Source organism: Melanostigma gelatinosum, assembly GCF_949748355.1.
Source record: "Melanostigma gelatinosum genome assembly, chromosome: 16".
Classification (NCBI taxonomy): domain Eukaryota; kingdom Metazoa; phylum Chordata; class Actinopteri; order Perciformes; family Zoarcidae; genus Melanostigma; species Melanostigma gelatinosum.
In genome coordinates this window covers 13,670,647-13,689,496 of record NC_136649.1, presented here as the reverse complement: position 1 = coordinate 13,689,496, position 18,850 = coordinate 13,670,647, and the positions used below count along the sequence as shown (strand labels likewise).

General features: G+C 40.5%; 3 protein-coding genes across 5 annotated transcripts; 1 reads left to right on the top strand and 2 right to left on the bottom strand.

Moving 5' to 3' along the window:
- Positions 1-373: 373 nt before the first annotated feature.
- Positions 374-9,712, bottom strand: LOC306790035 (DNA polymerase epsilon subunit 2-like). The gene is made up of 32 exons (XM_079286135.1): positions 9,635-9,712; positions 9,030-9,130; positions 8,852-8,927; positions 8,697-8,774; positions 8,469-8,562; positions 8,278-8,352; positions 8,099-8,182; positions 7,955-8,011; positions 7,798-7,846; positions 7,645-7,717; positions 7,169-7,341; positions 6,984-7,073; positions 6,814-6,868; positions 6,356-6,415; positions 6,186-6,263; positions 5,893-6,001; positions 4,792-4,968; positions 4,589-4,656; positions 3,784-3,854; positions 2,887-3,197; positions 2,708-2,787; positions 2,507-2,624; positions 2,267-2,379; positions 1,984-2,068; positions 1,735-1,818; positions 1,559-1,639; positions 1,387-1,445; positions 1,100-1,209; positions 942-1,014; positions 734-821; positions 585-637; positions 374-512 (listed from the first exon to the last, which is right to left on the bottom strand). The coding sequence occupies exons 1-32, from the start codon at positions 9,703-9,705 to the stop codon at positions 389-391; spliced, it is 3,018 nt and encodes a 1,005-aa protein (XP_079142261.1). The 5' UTR covers positions 9,706-9,712; the 3' UTR covers positions 374-388.
- A 194-nt stretch (positions 9,713-9,906) lies between these two features.
- On the top strand, positions 9,907-15,379 carry LOC306790805 (kelch domain-containing protein 1). Of its 3 annotated transcripts, none has more exons than XM_079287313.1 (14): positions 9,907-9,967; positions 10,267-10,382; positions 11,479-11,549; positions 11,793-11,910; positions 12,354-12,466; positions 12,790-12,877; positions 13,146-13,229; positions 13,388-13,468; positions 13,594-13,652; positions 13,784-13,893; positions 13,993-14,065; positions 14,175-14,259; positions 14,527-14,579; positions 14,986-15,379. In XM_079287313.1, the coding sequence occupies exons 2-14, from the start codon at positions 10,275-10,277 to the stop codon at positions 15,122-15,124; spliced, it is 1,182 nt and encodes a 393-aa protein (XP_079143439.1). In that variant the 5' UTR covers positions 9,907-9,967; positions 10,267-10,274; the 3' UTR covers positions 15,125-15,379. The 3 variants fall into 3 exon arrangements, with proteins under 3 accessions (XP_079143439.1, XP_079143441.1, XP_079143440.1); XM_079287314.1 differs by having other exon boundaries at positions 9,914-9,967; positions 10,270-10,382; XM_079287315.1 differs by lacking the exons at positions 13,146-13,229; positions 13,388-13,468.
- Positions 15,380-15,446: 67 nt separating this feature from the next.
- Positions 15,447-17,886, bottom strand: LOC306790807 (uncharacterized protein). Its single transcript, XM_079287317.1, has 3 exons — positions 17,145-17,886; positions 16,907-16,974; positions 15,447-16,463 (listed from the first exon to the last, which is right to left on the bottom strand). Exons 1-3 carry the CDS (start codon positions 17,619-17,621, stop codon positions 16,361-16,363), a joined length of 648 nt encoding a protein of 215 aa, XP_079143443.1. The 5' UTR covers positions 17,622-17,886; the 3' UTR covers positions 15,447-16,360.
- Positions 17,887-18,850: the final 964 nt, after the last annotated feature.

Sequence of the window (18,850 nt, the reverse complement as noted above, 5' to 3'; positions counted from 1 at the left end):
ACTATTCAACATCTGCATCAAAGATCATGCCAAACGTAACTTATATCAATCATTAAAGCAAACCTGTTACAGCCTTGCACCACTGTGTTTAGTGTTAAGACAGACTCATATTTTAAGTTGTATACATTTTTGAGGAAAACCAATTAAAAACCACAATTTCAACAAGTGACTGTTTGTTTTAAAGGACTAGAACTGTTTCCCTGACTCTTGCTCATACCTACAGGATGTGCTTTAATATACATATGTGTAATTTCTGCCAAGAGATTATTTTATGTGTCCACACACATTAAACTAATGCTTCAACAGGACTAACAGCTTCGAGAGTAAAACTCTTAACATCCATACATACTTGTAATCCTCTGAACAAGATTGACGGCTTCCTCTAAGCCTAGGAGCCCAGTGTGTTGACGCGCGCCATTCTCTGTTTGAGGCTGTGCAGGAGGTGTTTCGGCAAGCAGTCCCAGTAACTCGACAAACGCTCCCTGTGCTGCAGAACGGCCTCCATGCAGAAACTGGTGAGTGGAGAAAAGAAAAATGAGAACAAAATAATCTCAGCTTCAGGTGTAAAATAAATTCACACTCACCGAACTAGTGATTTGGGCTGAACGTTGAAAACCAGTAACTCGTTGCTGTGAGCCTGTCGAGTATATATATATATATATATAAAAAAAAAAAAGTTTAGTTCAATTCAGTAAAAAACATTTAATGTATGTTAGATTAAGATATGACTTACAGCTCTGTGATGAGACAACAGGTTGTTGGCACATCCTCCAAACACAAACACCTCTCCATCAGGACCAGAGCATGCTGTGTGCCACAGTCTGAAACACACACAGCACAATGTCAAGAATTGTCCAAATACAATACGTTCCCTCAACACACCCAAAACTTAATGTGAGCTCTAATGTTTGTTTGCTTGTAGATTAAGATGAGAGGATTACCTCGGGCTCTCCGTGTGACTGTGTTTAAAAGGCTTCCATTCATTTTTGCTCACATAGTACAGCCAAGCATCACCTGAAAAACAGATAACTCTTAGACAAGCAATCATTTTGAGGTGGCGAGGAATTATTTGTTACTCCAGAACAAGTGGCAGGCTCACTCAGTGTCTCTCTGTCTGTGGTGAATCCTCCAAATAAGAAGATGTGGTCTGGTGAGACAGGATTGAAGGAGTGCCAAGACCGGCCCGCAGGACCCTGATGGGGAACGCTCCTACAACAGGGTCAAAGAAGACGCATTAGAGAGAATGGAAAGGGTGGAAGAAAGATGTACAACTTCTGAGGCACATTAGATATTGATATCTAATGACCTGATATTAAGCGATTTATAACTTGTCTTCGTAGATTATTCTGTGGTTGGACCCACATGAAAGAAAAGACCACCACTTACATTTCATGCCACTCCCATGTGTCCAGGTCAATGTAGTACAGGTCATTTAGTCTGTAGTTCTGTGGACCAAAGGAGAAAGAGATGGCAGTTGGAATTAATCAATATTCATATTAAAATAATTCACAACAAGGTTTAAGACACCCACATCTTGAATTTGTTTTAATTTCCTTACCTTGTATCGTCCCCCAAACACATAGCCTCTGTTACCAACTGTAGCGCAAGCATGAGCGGCCCTGGGTGATGGGGCGTTTCCCTACCCCGGAGAGAGAATAGATCATGTCAAATATATTTTTCACTTGCCAGTGAGTGTGTGCGAGGTGAACTTGGTCGTGTCGTGCATGTGTTTACCCTGGTGTTGGGCTGGCTCCATGTAGATGTCTCCAGGTCCAGTACGTGGATGTGGTTGTTCCAACCTCGTCCTGGGCTGTCCCACTGCAGCAGCAAACAAAAATACATCATCAAATGTCTTTACAGGAAATAGACACTCCTGCTTTTTTTTTGTCTAACTTTGCGATGAAATACCTTTATTTAAACTGACACAGTTTAGAAATAAACACTGACAAAAAGATGTAAGTCAGTCTGTGTTTGTTTACAGACCACAAGTGAAGACGATTCATCATATTCAAAAGTCCCTTGATGAAGCCCTTGCGCAGCATAGCCGTAGCCCCCAAAGAATATAAGTCTGTGGAAACAACATCAGACAAAACTCCCTTTAAATATCTCTCCCAAGATTAACAGTCGGTGACTTCTCTTGTCCATTTATTATTTCGTATTAAACAAACATGTTCTGAACATACAGTCTTTGGTTCTGAAGTGTGCATGATGTTTAACATTAATGTTAACATCAAAATCCAGAAGAAAACGGATAGTCCTCCCTCACCTATTTTTCTGAACCCAGCACCCAAGCTTGTCCTTGCAGGATGGAGGAAGTCCTTTAAGATCCCTCATTTCCTCCCAAACAAGGCTGGGAGCTCTAAAGGGCAAGCGATAGATCTGCAAAGCACAGCACAAAATACAGGAGTTCTGAAATATAATCGCAAACAGTAAACCTGCTTCAAGGTCCTATGAATAAATATGAGACAAGTGAGGGTGTTAAGACATTTGCTTCATGTAACTGTACCCTGTTAGTGTTTCCCCTGGCGTGATGACCTCCAAATAAGTAGAGAACTCCATCAACACACACCCCACAGCTGCCTGACATGGATGTGTGCAGGTTGCCTCCAGCTACATGCTTCGTCCTGTGAACATTCAGGTGTTTTTATTCGTCTACTTTGCTGAGGACAATGGCATCAAGGTGCAACTTAAACACAACAGGTATTACCATACTCCAGACTCCATGTTGTAAATCCAGATCTCATTTCTCGGCAGGTACAAGTCAAAGAATCCTTGGTTTTGAGCATTCTTGTAACAGGGAGAATGTATTTTTAGTAAATGTGCAGAAAAAAACCCACAAATATACTGAAAGTCGATTTTAGGACATGTATCTAATAAATGTCTTACCTTATATCCACCCCAAACATACATGATGTTTCTGTCAATCACTGCTATGTGACCACTGCGCTCAGCTGGAGTATCTAACTCAAACGATTCAGGTCCTTCGGTGTCCAACAGGGGCTGTTCATCCTCCACCTCTTCCTCCTCTTCTTCCTCCTCCTGCTGCTGCTCTTCCTCATCCATATCGTCATTTACCATCCAAGCAAACAGTCTCTCATCTTCATCTCTGTCTGAGTCATTGCCATCCTCCCCGGCTGGCAGATCTCCGATATCTTCCTCCATCTCCGCCAGTCTCTCTGCCATGTCTCTACTGTCGCCTGTCAGGGCAAGAAGCGACAATCACCTTGGTTGGTGCCGATAGGGTTACTTGATTTAACCTAGCTAACTTATCTTTACAAAAAACGAAGAAAAACAAACAGAAAACGACCCACATTCTTCAAAACACTTACGTTAAATGTGAGGAAATAATACAAGTATCATCACAGTGACTTGTCAGCTGTTAGTTTATGAGAATGAACACATAACTGTGTAAGTTATAAAGTTTCTACAAACATTATATCCTCACCTTTGAAGTCCACCTTTAGTCACTTTGTTAGCGACAGCTATCGTTAGCTAGCACAATTACTGTTGACCTACTTTGCGATCTTAACTATTTAGGTAACTAAATCAATGTTTGTTGTTAGCTTAGCTTTTGTCTTAGACTTAGTCTAACTGAAATATTTGATTAAAGTTCCCTAAACTACTTAGCTGGTCAATAAAGCGCGCACATTATCAGCTGTCCGTCGGTCGACGCAGTTAGCTCCAGAACGTTGGTAAACTCGAATATACAAAGAACTCCAACGATACAGTGTGAGAAATGCTCTACAATTATATTCGTCACGTTGGTGTGGAGGCTAAACCTACATGTAGTTACAGTTGAGAGTAGAGTTGAATCGCACCCGTTGTTACCTTGTGTTTTCAAATGTTTTTTTTTCCTGCAAATTTCAAAAGCGGTATCCTACGCCATTTGTTTGAGGTCATCACAAGCATTCGGGGGGCACGACCGGAAGTTGTCGACGTCCTCAATCCGCCATCTTGATAAGGTCGGAGTACAACATAAAAGTAGGCCTCCGTACATCCGTAACAGAGGGGGAAATATACCTGTTTTGTTGTATACTGTCAAGTCATCCATAAAGACTCCCTCAAAAATGTACTACAAACGACATTGACAACGGATTTTCAACCACCTTTGATAAACAACCGTGCATATATCAATCGTTAATTGCTTGCAAATATGGGAAAAAGACATATGTATTTTAATGAGTGCAATTTTCAAAACCTAAAACTATAGACTCCCTTTGAAGAGATGCAAAGTAGACTACACAGTTTGAGATTGCTCAAAGTATGGCTGATCATTGTGCATGCACAAATATATCAGAAAGTTCTGTATAATGAATAAAACCTTTATTATCCATGACAGGCATACATACAGATCTATGATACAGATACATACAAAATAAAAAAACACAGCGATTTAATTATCAATCAATTTTAAGCATACAGTATTATACATAAACCATGTACAACATCTTAATCCATGATTTTCTTTAGAGTCCTTGAAGTTTGCTGCAAACACAAAAACACAATTGATTAGTATGATAGTTGAAACTACAGGTATCTGTACTGAATGACGTGGAGAGAAAAGTGAAACGTCAAGCACACATCCCACCTGTCCTCAACAGTTCTGTTGGATGGGTAGTACACCTTAAATGTGAAGCCACTTTTGGGGAATGAGCCCTGTAGAAATAAATTATTGACAAATACAACATGAGTGCATATTGAGACAAGACAATGATGTAAATTTAAATAATTGCTTATCATATTCTGTCAAAGAAACATGGTAGAGCCCTCACATAGGCTTCTGTTTCTTACCGGGTTGACACAGAGGCAGTCTGTGTTTTTAATGCTGAATGGGTCGTATTTGTCTGCAAACACGATGACATCAGGGACTGGGTAGACTCGCAGGGAGTAGTCGTACGCCCAGAATACAGGACTGACATACAGAGGCAGTGGAGTCAAGTGACCCTGGGATAAGATGGTCTTAACAAACTGGGAAGAAGAAGAGGAGGGTTAGGACCAAGGCCGAGTAGTTTACAAACATCTTTTCAGCAATTTTTTAAGGAGTAGGGATGGGACGATATGTGATTGTATTGCGGATCGCAATAAAAATCACTCACAATAAAATGATCGTGGTGAACTTCTATTATCAGGAATATCGTAAATATCGTCACAAGTGACTTGAAAAAGCGGACTAGCTCGCTGCCACGTTAGAGGAGTGAAGAATAGAGCCTGATTTTAAAATATTTATCCAGCATTGTCAGTTCCATTCAAAGGCGAGCGAGAGCTTTTGGTTTTTTTTTTTGCAACCAGTGAGCGGAAGTGACCATATTTGGACTGCAGAGGAGTGACGTTGAGTTGGGGGAGGGGGGGTCTCTTTGGATATAGACACTACAACACACTTGTAGTGGGTCATAAATGATAATTGAGAGGGATTATTATTGTCCATACATTGTTTTTAAGAAAAACATTGCATTGTATAAAATACAGGAATTACAATGTCAGGAAGAACAGTCACTATTTATTTTATTTTATATCTATCTTTTTTTCATGCAAGGGGAACTTATGACCTATTATTTCCTTATTTAAGATCGTTTATTTTTCAAATAAAAAACAATGTTGCCTTCAAAAAGACGTGTGTTGCATGCAATGGAAATATTTATTTCTTAACTAAATGTAAGGTTAAGTGATTACTGTATATTTTAGTGTCATTTTAAGAGTTTTTAGCATATTTGGATGATTATCTGGATTTCAGGACATTTTCATTTCTCATATCATATAAGGAGTATTTTGAATTCATGCCAAAAACTGAAATTACTACGTAAAAAGAAAACTAAAACCTCTGACAACTCAACTAATAATACTGAGAGGAATTTCCCTCAGTACGAAGGTTTGTTCAGAGAAGCATAAACTCACATGGTTTGGAATGTCAAGATTGTTACTGGGCAACCGGATGCAGTTCCTGCACATCTTGTTGACCAGGTCTTCCCTGATAATGACAATCTCTTGACTGCAGTACTGGATCCTGACAGAAAAAAACAAATCAGGTCACTTTTAGGTTCTAAGAACAGAAATACTGCCAAAATGTCCTGATTCCAGTGACACATTTGTCAAAGGCTTACAAACCAACCTTTGTGTACACCACAACCCTGATCACTCTACATAAGAAATACTTTGTGACACTTTTTTAAATGCCTCTTATGTTTCACCTGCATGGGTTAGTAGTGAACACGGAAAACGGCACCCTCTGTCTGAACTCGTCTGTGATGTGATCTGCCAAAGGCGGCCTAAGGAAAACATGTTAATCCAAATATGTCCAAACTCTATGAAACGAAACTGACACAATGATGTTAAAGAGCAGTTGTCTGTGAATGTTTACCGTGGCAGTATGGTGCCTGGACCAGGGTCTTCAGGGCCAGGAACAAACACAAAGCGACAACTGCAGGATCAGGGTGAACACATTTAAGTCAAACACATGGACATTGAATAGTTAAAGGTGCCCTGTGGAGTTTTCCCATTAACAAATAAAACATATGTTTACATTCAGTGTTGCTCACAAACATGTCCAATGTATTTGCTTCCTCATAAATCTATTTTAAATCCAGAATTGTTGACAATTGTTGAATTCTTTGCCTTTGTTGGAGCATCGCAACATTTCTTGGTACGTTACTACCACCCGCAGATGTGCATTGTGTCACCTGCATGTGCGCCCTCATGTGCACTAAACACAACAGGAACTTACTCATCTTACTCACAGCGCTACCAGAGAGAAAGAAATGTGCAGAGAACCCTTAAGACTAGAACAGAGAAGACGACAGTAACTCTATCACATCCTACCTGCTGTGAATGCTGGGGTATGCACATATAGCATCGGCAAGAACCTTCAATGAGTCTGAAAGGAGAAAAAATTATTCGATTCAGAAATGCGGTCCGTTTATCCCGTTATTACACTCACAGATCTCAAAATCTACAGTAGGTTATGAGTGATGAGGACCCCGAAGTGTCACCTTTGAGTGATTTGATCTGTGTTTTTCCATACGGGGCAGAGGAGAAGTTTCCACACAAAATGAAACAGGTAGGAGGCATCGAAGCATAGCCTGTAAGAAAAAACAAAGCAACGGTTAAAGGGATTGGTGTCTCGCATATTGCATTCAGTTTAGACTTTACAGGTTCAGATGATGCACTACCAGACCTGAGAACATCATGTTGAGCTTTTCCATCACTTCAACACTGTCCAGCCAAACATCAGAGACAATTACAAACATGGCATCTTCATTCTCCTCCTCGAGCTGCTTCAGTTTGGCTGAAGCCTTCACCGAAGTGGTGGATGGACCACCAAAGAAGTTCAGATCGCCGTAGTATGCCCTGGCAATAAAGCAAAGAGTGTCAGTGACTCACTGTTCTTTCATATGAAGCTGTGTCCTTTACAAACTAAATAATTCTTAGCCTTCATGCTACTTCAATGACATTTTCTTTGCATATCAACAAGGTAAAACAACTTCAAAGATATGAAAATAGATTCTCCCTCAATCTTTGTCATTTCAACCATGAAAAGCTAAAGACTTTCTCAAATACCTTATGTCAGACTGCACATATCGCTACACTGACAGCTCACTGCTTCAGCTTGCAATACAACTTGTCGCAACTCTTTTCTTCCAGTCCACTGACCTTGTGGCTGATGACGACTCCGTTGGTGGAAACCCGAAGCCATTAACGTGGAAGACAGAGTCCTCGTACCAACCTGCAGGACAAAACCGTCACTGTAATATCTGTATGTAGTAATACTTTATTGTTATGATGTAGTATTAGTAGTTATCTTACCCTCTGCCAGTACAAAGCAGGATTCTGTGTACAGGCCATTATGAAACTGGTGAGAACCTAGTTAATTAAGGAGCACATCCACTTTGAAAGCAACAACATATTGTTTGATATAAAGTAGTTTTTGTTGACCCGCTCAAACAAACACATGAAAGGATATTGCTTTGGACATCTCGAGCTGTACTGTTCCACTTGGGTCCTCCAGGTAAAATTTACCCTGAAACAAAAATGAACAAATGTTTCAGAAACTAGATATTACATTGAGTGAAAAATGGGAAAGCGTCCGAGATCTTCACTAACTCACCTCTTTCAGTTGTGTGATCATCCCCAGTACAATCACTTCTCCCAGTTTATCTGTGCTACCAAGCAGTGCTTCAATTGTCTTGAGCTAGAAACGACAAAACAACAAATCAAAATCTGTTCGTCTAAAGCAAAACAGTAAGATGCGTTTTGTTTTCAATTGTGTGTTTTAAGTTTCGTTACCTGAAATTTGTTTTGACCCTCTTCAACAGCAGCTCCTATTGCAGGTGGGGTGAATAGCTGGTGCCGATGGATACGCTGCAAAACATATGTCAGAATAAATACGACAAGCTACACGTACTGTAAATAGCAGCGAATGGAGTGGGTCAGCAGCACCCGCTTTGAAATTCAACAATGACCAGAAAGTCACTGACCTGTTGTAAGATGGTGTAGCGCTCCCTGAAGAGTTCAGCTTTGTCTTTGGCCAAACCACACAGACTGGGTGCCGAATGGCTCGTCATACTAATGCTGATTTTAAAAAATCCAAAATGAAAACTTTATCTGAAGTACATGCAAGTGTACACCAACAACAATAAAACAATTCTAATTGACATCATTTGGGGTTGATTTTGACACAAACAAGAAACAGTCCCTTTACTTACGGTACAAATTTCTTCCGCTCCATGCTGTAAATGTATCGGGGCACATCAAAGGCTCCAATAATGTTAAAAACATTATCGCTGGAAGAGATTTAAGACAACTTTTAGCATGAAATAATTCAACCTAGCAAAATTGAGTGTCTAATTGTTGCACTTACATGGTTTCATCACAAGACTGAGTGCAATCCTGAACTGCACTCTCCACCACAGACAGCTCTATCATCGTAGAGGACACTGTTGGAAAACACACATTGTGGTCACAACCTGCAAGCATGCTTCACAGAAACACATTAAGTGCTGCATACAGCAGATTGTGCACTATAGTGCTCTACTCACATGGCTGCTTTTCCACTGCATCCAAGACCTTTTCAACAACATCATCCAGTTCAGAGGCATTGACAGACTCCAGGACCTCCACAAGGTATCTGCTGGCCTCACTGGAGGACAAAACAAGAAAACAAGCACATGTTGTTATTATTTTGACGCATTTGTGTGCTTACTTCAAAAAACACTGGGAACATTTTACACTTAATCTTAATTTTTCCGCTTTAAAAACTAACTTCATTGTTTGTTTTGAAGTGCCACCTTAAGTGTAAGCATTGAAAGGAGTTGAGGTTTCAGTGTATGTAGGGAATGAAAGTTGTAGGTATAGTGCTGAATTTGGTTATAGCTAGCTGAAATGGAATTACTGCAGGTATTTATTGACATTTCATGTCAACCTCCTGGCTTTAGTAGAGGACAAAACTATTAAGAAAACATTCAAATCTACACAAAACCACAGCCTGCTTTTTGTAACAAAACGTAATATTGTTTATTTATTGCCGCTATCAAGACTCGCTGCCTTGGAGGTGTGTTAGCTTTATTGCTTCATGAAGGGCAGTAACGTTACACCTTTAGCAAAACACATTACATCAACGGTCAGCTATTATTAAAATACATACGGTCGTAGTATAAGTCCCCGCATCTTGAAGCTAACGGACACTTTTGTCTTTATTTTGCCAGCAACATCCATGGTTGTTGCTGTCGGACTCAAGATTTGGCGCTAAACGTCCACTTCCGCATGTATTTCGTCACTTCCGCTGAAGAATCAGGCGCTACTCCCTTTACTCTCTAGCTTTGTCAGGAACCCTGACAGAAAGCTTTTATTTTGACAAGCAAAAAAAGGACCGGAAGCTGAAAATGATTCTGTATCTGTTTTGACAACAGAGCGAGACATTTTTTGCTCTGTTTTTCACATGATGAGGAACAAAACGTCACGATAACTAAAAGCGAACGTGAGTATGTTTAGAAGTATTTTTGTGGAAAAATAGGCTAATTTCTGTAATGTGGACACCGTTTGTTTACCTACCATTCTGTAGCCCTCCATAATCGCCAGAACACTCGTATGTACATATACCATAACATGTACTAATGTTTATCTAAACCGAGGACAACAACATGAGGAGCCTGGTTGGTGTCTGCCTCAGCTCGCACTTGTTGCTTCTCTTACTAGTACAACTGCTTAACCGGATGACATTTTTCGAGAGATTTGATTTTTTTAAAGGCTCAAAAGCTCGGTTCTTTCTATCAATAGCAGCAGTCATGGACTCCGCGTTTGAGAGGCACTGCTCGGAGCTGGTGGCCCGGGAGAGGAGCGGACACACGGCTGTGGTCGAGGAAGACCTGCTCTATGTGTGGGGGGGTTACTTGGTGAGCCAAACTAAGTAACACAAAAAAGAAAAATGTGCCAAATCAGCTGTTACGTGTGTCAGCTTGTACTGATACAATGCCATGTTACTCAAGCAGTGTAAGGCTGCTGGCTATAGACGCTATACTAGCATTTTACTAATGTACACTTCAGGTTCAGGTTCATTGCACTACATATATCGGTGTTACACCCACTGCATAAGGAATGACAATCAAGGAGGTAAAGAGTAGGAAGCATTTATTACAGAAGTCTAGCTTTGCAATTCATATTCTCCCACCTTAACCTACTCACTGTTTACTTCTGTGTTAACAGGGCAGTGGCAGAGCTCCATAAGCACGCCATTGTTTATTGTCAGTCTGCCTGAGGGCAGCAGGCAGACTGACAAAAATAGTCCCATGAGGAGAGCTAATGGACCACTGATGCTAATGTCAACAAATATTAAAACACATACCGACCTTCAACCCAGAAGAGAAGCGGGTCTGAAATACATGAAAACAATAAATGTCACATATATTCAAACCCGGCAGCATAAAACACCACACAGAAATCAGAAAGGCCTCCTATGTTTTACTTTTTTGAGCAAAACATAGCACACGATCCATGGTTACAGATAAACTACAGCTAATATGCTGTTTACATGTTGGTGCACAATTAATAATACATTAATAATAATCCAGTAATGGAATATATAGAATAGTATAACACTGTGAAATGACTGAGACTGTATGCATAACACTTATTTTTACTTTTGATACTTTAAGCACATTCTGCAGATAATACTTAAGTACGTTTGCTTTTCCTCAAACACTTTAAATGTAGAACTTTTCTTTGTATGGACTATTTTTTACAGTGTGTTATTACTACTTTTACTCAAGTAAAGGATCTGACTACTTCCTTCACCACCGTTTATGCAGCACCCACACACACACACACACACTACGAAAAATACATACTGAGCAAACCAGCATGCTAATATGGTTTAGAGCACATTGACAGACTCAAGACATATTGCCACCGAACCTATTCATGTCATAATATACATGATACATGATAATATGATCACGATACATGATAATATACATGTTGTATCCTCTACAGTCAATTGCTGATGGGGAAGTTTTCCTTCCCAACGATGAAATCTGGGTGTACGACTTAGAACAAGGTGCATGGTAAGAATACAAAATAAATTCCAAATGTGGCTGTTTGATGTCAAAATGTCCCCCACAGTAATATGAATTTCTCTTCCTCTTTGTGGGGAGTTTCATCGTTTTTTGACACTGCACAGGCACGTCACAATTATCTTAAGTTTGAAATGATAAGGACTTGCCTGGAATGATCTTGTTGTAAAAATGTGTCATAGCATAAGTGAATTTAAGTAGTTTATCAACATTCTTTTTTTACTTCTTTTGAAGGGAAATGTTTCACATGTCAGGGGAAATCCCTCCCTCTATGTCGGGGACATGCGGCTGCTCTCTGAATGGACACTTGTACATATTTGGAGGTTGTGATGACAATGAACAGACCAACCAGGTGAGGCGGATGACTGATACTCCACACAGTTCACGACACCTTAACTATGGATTACTTCACATATACGATACATTTATTATACGTGTTATTGTGTGGTTAAATAATCATGAACACCAAAGTAGGGCTGGCAATACTTCAATATGACAATTTATATTTCTTTCGTGTTGAAATCAGGTATTAAGACATTGTAATCCACAATTATCTATTCATTGAATTACCAGAAAACATGCTTTATCGTGATGTATATGTCGTCAGGAAGATATGAAATTACCTTTATTCTGACAGAATATTTTGGCCATATCGCCCAGCCCTACATCAAGGCAAGCTATGTCTAAAATGTCCTGTAGGGTGCGAGTACACTGACACAATGAATCACCCAAATGTCACATCTTAGGCTGAGCAAAGTTGACATGAAGAAGTGATCACTGTTTGCCTTCAAACAGATTTATTGTGTCAACCTGACAGATGGTAAATACATGTGGCGGAAGATCGTGTATGAGAGCGGCTCTGCTCCTTCACCTCGAGACAAACTGTCTTGCTGGGTTTACAATGAAAGGTAAGCGCCATGAAAATGTGAATTTTAACAGTTTGAAGTTGTACCTGTGACTTTATGAACTACTGCTTCATTATTACCCGTCAAAACACACATTTGCAGCTATGAATTAGGTTTCCGTATCCTCTCATTTTTAGTTGAATACTGATTGTTTTCATGCCTTGCACGTCAAAACGTCGCACGAATGAAAACATATAGGAGCTTGAAAATGTCAGTGCCTCTCCTTTCCCTCTGTTGCTGTTTTGTGATCACTGCGTAACCAACTGAACCCATAATCTGCACTTGCATGATGGTAATTGTGATCGTCTTTGATTAATGTTCTCCAGGATCATCTACTTTGGAGGATATGGTCGCAAACTGCTGACCAATATTGACAGCAGGAACAGAAGCTTCATTGTTGATGAAGCATCATGGGTAATATTTTTGATTGACTATAAATCTGTCACATTTGCTATCCCAACAGTGCAGTGAACATATTTTTAACAGGATATCAGTGACATGGGTTATTTGGAGTTCTGTTTTCTTTTGTTTATTTTTTCGTACATTTTTATGAGATTTTGTTCTACAATGTGTCATTCCAGAGAGTGATAGATTTCAGCATCTTGTGACAAAACTGACCAATACTACTCGTAAACAGCCTCATATAGATACGGATAATTTCATGCTAAACATGTGTGTTCAGATGGAAGATGTCCTCTGGGGATGGAACAACGAGGTTCATGTATTTGACACCATGAAAGCCAGTTGGAGTGAACCACAGACCCATGTGAGTCACTTAGTCACAGTGTGTTTTGTGCTTACACTCAATGCAATGATTAGATCGCGAGTAGTGATGTGAGATTTAAGCGATACGGGAAGTTTAGCAGCGTTGAGAACAATTTCAAAATCCTCACATGATATTACAGACACAGTTTTTGTGTGCAGGGCCGTGCTCCAGCCCCAAGGGCCGCCCACGCCAGTGCAGTAATCAGCTGTAGAGGATACGTTTGTGGAGGCAGAGTCATGGTGGGAGCTCTACATGCTTTTCAGTTCTTCTCATGTGTTCATATCAACAAGAAGTCATCGGTAGCAGCAAGCAGAGAAACACAAATCAAAGTCTGCATCAGTAACTTCATCTCTTTTAAATGCAGGAAACCAGGACGAGTGACATTCACTGCCTAGACTTTAAAACATGGACGTGGTCAGAAATGTACGTATGTGTTGTGATCAATGACAAACTACAGGTGCCCAGAAGACTTCTATCTCAACATTGTCATTGATATTTTAGGGCAGGTTGATAGGTTTGTTTCTGATAGCATTTGTGCAAAACCTGTTTTCCAGAATCCCAGTGTCCACCTCTCCAGTGGGTAGATCGTGGCATACGTTCACCGCTGTATCAGACGGCGGATTGTTCCTGTTCGGAGGTCTCAGTGTAGACTGCAAACCAATGAGTAAGAAAATGTACCCCTTTCTTCACTTTTATTCTCCTTGTTCCTTTGGTCAATTTATGTTCTTGTCTTTTTTGTCAATAACACGTCTGTCTCAATCAGGTGATGGGTGGTTGCTTGATGTTGAAACAAAGAAATGGAGAGAAGTTCAGCATCCTTTTAAAGATAAGCCAAGGTATTTATGAATGTTTACAAGATGTGCAACCACAAAATTACGAGTTTTTCATTTATTATTCTGTGCTAGATTTAAAGAGTGTGGCTGTAAATTGTTTCCCCTGTCCAAGGTTGTGGCACACTGCGAGTCCAGGCAAAGACTCTGATGTCATTGTGTTTGGTGGAAGCTGTGACTCTATCCTCCTTGTTGACACCGTAAGTATCACAGAGACGTTTTAGAAGCGGAAAAAGAGATCTGAAATCATCACATGACAAACTAAATCTCGAAAAGCACAGCAAATTCACACTACCACAGTTGCAACTCTGAAACTACGTGGAGAGACATGTGAAGTAACTCTCAACCGCTCTATAATAAAGATGTGTTCAGGTGCTCTTTAGTATCTCTGTACTGAATAACACTTCACAGAAAACCTGCATGAGATTCAAAATAGACCCTTACAAATCCTGCACATTTCTTTTCAGGGTCACTGCAATGATGCACTTGTTTTCCAGACGCAGCCATATCCTCTTTTCAGGTAAGAAAGGTCTTTATTTAGAAAACATCAAAGAGATCATTTTATAAAACAACCACAGAAAGAAAATGTAAATAATTTCATAGCAGAAATAGACACTGACTTGTCAAACAGTTGGAATTGATAACATTAATTAATGATGGATTACATTTCGGCGTTAGCTCCATAATGTGCCTGCTGGTTTACTGGTTAGAGCCATCGTTAATGATATTAGATTCCCTTGTGCGTCTCCTGTTCTGGTAATTAAAATATCTGCATTTAAAAAGGTCATGTTTTAAATATAATGTATTGTATCAAGATAAACCTCTTTAGATGAATCATTTAATTTACAAGGGTTATATTTACTTTGCTTACATCATCTTTTTCCCAAAATAGAAATGAGAAAATGACGGACTTTTTCTTCGGACAGGATTTGCGAGGATTATATTGCAATGAATTTGAGGAACAATGAGACGCTCAGATATCAGCTTCCTCTCCTTCCTCCCAAACTACTGACGGCAGTACAGACGAGGATGTCTTTCTACAGGCCTACCAAGAAGCAAAGATAGTCGTTCAAAGAATGTTATCATTGCCAAAAACAACGCAATAGCATACAATGTCTTATTACTGTACTTCCTTCAGTGTGAACATTCCAATCACACTGTGTGGCAGCATTTACATTTTTTTAAATATATTGTGCAAACATATTTATGGTGTTATATTTTATGATTTTAGAGATGCAGATTTTATTTTGTACAGTCTGCCTGCTGAACACTCTTACAACCTGTGAGGACTGTGATAATTAAATGGCACATTGAAGTGTTTTTGCCTGATGTGGATTATTAGACTATAGGTATATAACGTATCAGTAAACTAAAGGCAACACACACATACAATCATCATTTTTTATTTGCAATATAAAACAAAATTACAAAACTCTTCTTTTACGTTTCTAATTGGGATTTACCTTTCGTTAAACTGACACAATTCAGATTGTTGACACATAGTAATCACATCAATGGTCAAGTGTGTGTTCATGCACACAACTTCTGTGTTCCACCACTAAGTGGCAGCAGGCCTTTACGTTTCACTGTGGCTGAAACGCAGCTGGTCAAACTGAGCCTGACTGAGAGTCTCTGTTGTCACACATTCCTTCTTCATAAGGGTGGAAAAGTGCAGGAACTGCGGCCAGGAAGGAAACCTTAAATAAACAGTACCAGTACTTTGCAGGGTGTCCACTTCTGAAAAACGATACCCGATACATTGCGCTGAATGCAGAAAACTGCTGGTGGAAAAAGTTATTTTTGCATATAGCCACAAGAATGTGCGTTTACTGCTATTTCAGTTTTAGAAACCAGGGAGATATCCGTGCTCTCTCCTTAACTTATTAACAGACAAGTAATAGGTAACAAATAAGTAGGTGTTCTCTGTGGGAGGCCTGCAGTGGGGGGTGACAGTGACACCATACCACTGCAGATAACAAACCGGGAGGCTTCTGTCAGACCTGGTCTGTGAAGAGAACCTCCTGGCACCTGTTCAAGTTGGTGTTATAACTCTGCGATTACATTGCTTCATGTTGTTAAATAAGACTTGGGTAAATGCAGAGGCATTGAGTGCAGAAACACAAATAAGATTAAATTGGAAATCCTGCTTAAATACTATGAATGTAGCCTTCCTAACAGGAAATTGTCAAAAGAAACCCTGCTTCCCTTTCTATTTTCTTTTTATTTCTTCCGCAAACTGCTGTATGCCACGAGGGCAGCTGGAAAGGACAACAGCTTTCCTGCAGCTCTCTCAGCTGGGGGTCAACTAAATTCTTTCTCAATAGTTTCCATCAGCTCTTCCTCTGATCCATCGTACAGGATGACTGGCATGGTGAGAGAGGAGCTATGGCAGCTGCCAAAAGTCCTGGGGAGAGTTGAGAGACACAATGTCAAGAACATGGTAATAAAAACAGGAATTGTTAGTGATACTTGATATTTTCACACCAGATGTATAGATCAACCCACAACAACATCAAACAATCAACTGATGAATTTCCAATGTATATGATTCACTAAAAGGCCATCAAGGGCCAGTATGAAATATATTCAGTGAAGTTGTGTTTGAGGCAAGTTATGGAAATATGTTGTTTTTTGAGTGACCGGTTTTCACACAAACCTCAAACAAAGCAGGAACAGGCACTTTGTTCGTTTCTGTCCTGCTTGCAGATGTCTGACTAATCTGATCTGCCCTGAGAATAGTGGGTTGGTATTTCGATCCCTTTAAGGTGAATTTGATCTGGCCCTGCTCGGTTTTTACTCCTCCACTGAGCTCGGAAATCCATTATTTATTACAGCTGTCTTACTTACGATTGTTTTTCTGATGTGGGAACAGCTTCCAACAAAGCCCCTCTTGTCAAACAGCCCTGAGAGGAAGACTGACATGAACCAGAGAGGACAGAAAGGGTAACATATGGGTTTTCATCTTAGACTCATTGTTATTCAAATATCATCACGCTGTTAATGATCTATAATAAACTGTTATGATCAGATACATCCTGTGCTATTCAACAATAATGATAAAATAGTAGAATTTAAAAGTCCTTACACTGCACTGGCTGGGGCAAGCGGGTGTCAAAGCATCCCCGCTCCTCTTGTTTACATCTCTTGATCCACCGTGTGAGCCACGTGGCTCCTCGGATCGGGACCGAGGAGCTGAGCTGAGATCCTCGTCATCCTCCTGGCTGAAATGACACAGTCCGTATGTTTTGGATCTGATGACCGTCTTCTTCGGATGATTTGTCTTCACGGTAGATCTCCCTCGCTCCTTGCAATCTGTGAGAAAGGTGTCCATCTCTCCATCAATGTCATCGTCCTCCCTGGAAAAGTCAGAGTCGTGACCCTCGCTGTGGCAGTCCGGTTGCGCACGGTTGCGCGCGTTGCGCAAAATCGCATGGATTTTGAGAGGCTTGAATGGACGGCTGTCCTGTTTGGGGTAAGTGACACCGGCAGTTGTTTGGGTCACGTTCACCTCGCTGACACACGCAGGTGCAACTTTCTTCCCTCGGCTTGAACCGCTGCCCATGGCCGTCCGTCTGGCTGCTTTCAAAATCTAAATGCAAAGTCCCATTTCCAAATTCCTCATGCGCACCAGCAGCTTCCAGAGTTGAACATTAACCAACAGAGATCCTGGCAGTGTTTAGGGTCCGTTTTCAATTAGGTTTACGGCTGTAAGACAGTTATTTGGCTAAACATCAGCTCTAAAGGCCAATTTTCTGAAAAATGTCCCGCCGCCGACTTGCATACGCATGTTCTCCATGTTCACAGACCCGCTGCCTGCAAACCTTCTGGTAACTCCACATCAGGATGAGGAGCAGAGTATAAGTTACATAACACCAGTTTGGCTCAGGACCCCAGGGAGAAAACTCCGCCTTCTTATAGAGGGAAACGCACACCCTTTATGTTTCCGTTACTTGTACTGGCCAAAAGTAACTTCCACTTTTACTTCAGAACCTCTGTTACTGCTTATATTTTCTTATTTATCTGAGAATTTAAACATTTTCAGATTTAAATATTCAGCCATTCCCAGGATTGAGAAAGATGTCACATAAGGATTTGGACAGTATTACCATGAAAAGGCTAACAGCGGTTAGTTTGATTTATCTGTTTCACATCAGCAGCAATGACCAGCCTTTGGCCCCTCTGTGTTCAGCTAATAGATTTTATTGAGGCAAGTGAGGTCAGGACTGAGTGAGTTCCTGTCCGCCCGCCATGTCCAGTTCAATAGCCCCTCCGGTGACTGATTAAGACTCGAGCAATGAGCCTCAAGAGGAGAGGGCATTCCTTTCCAACAGCTTGGGCTTCCCAGAGATTCCTCAATACGCTTTTGTTTGATCCACTTGCACATACAAAAGACACAGCAGGAGCATCTCCCTGCCAGAGCTGTCCAACAAGAACCCAGAGTCACCGGAGTAAAGAAGTTGTTTGCTATCTTTCATTAAGTGTCCTCTTTCTCTCTCTTTCCTTGCTTGTGTGCACAGTGTATGTGTGTGTGCATGTGTGTGTGTCAGACAGCTGTGCAACCTGTTCTCTCTGGAGGATGACCAAGTCAAAGACACCTGCTTTTAAACAACTAGTATATTCCAAACTGTGAATGTGAGTGTGTGTGTGTGTGGGGGCATGAGGGAACATGTGTAAGATGTCGGGGAAAGATTTAAGTGTTCCTTCACTTAACTGTCACTGAAGCAGAATGCTTACGCTGAAAACATGTAGCTCGTTTGAAGACTACTCTCAGTAGCAGTTACTTATTGTTTT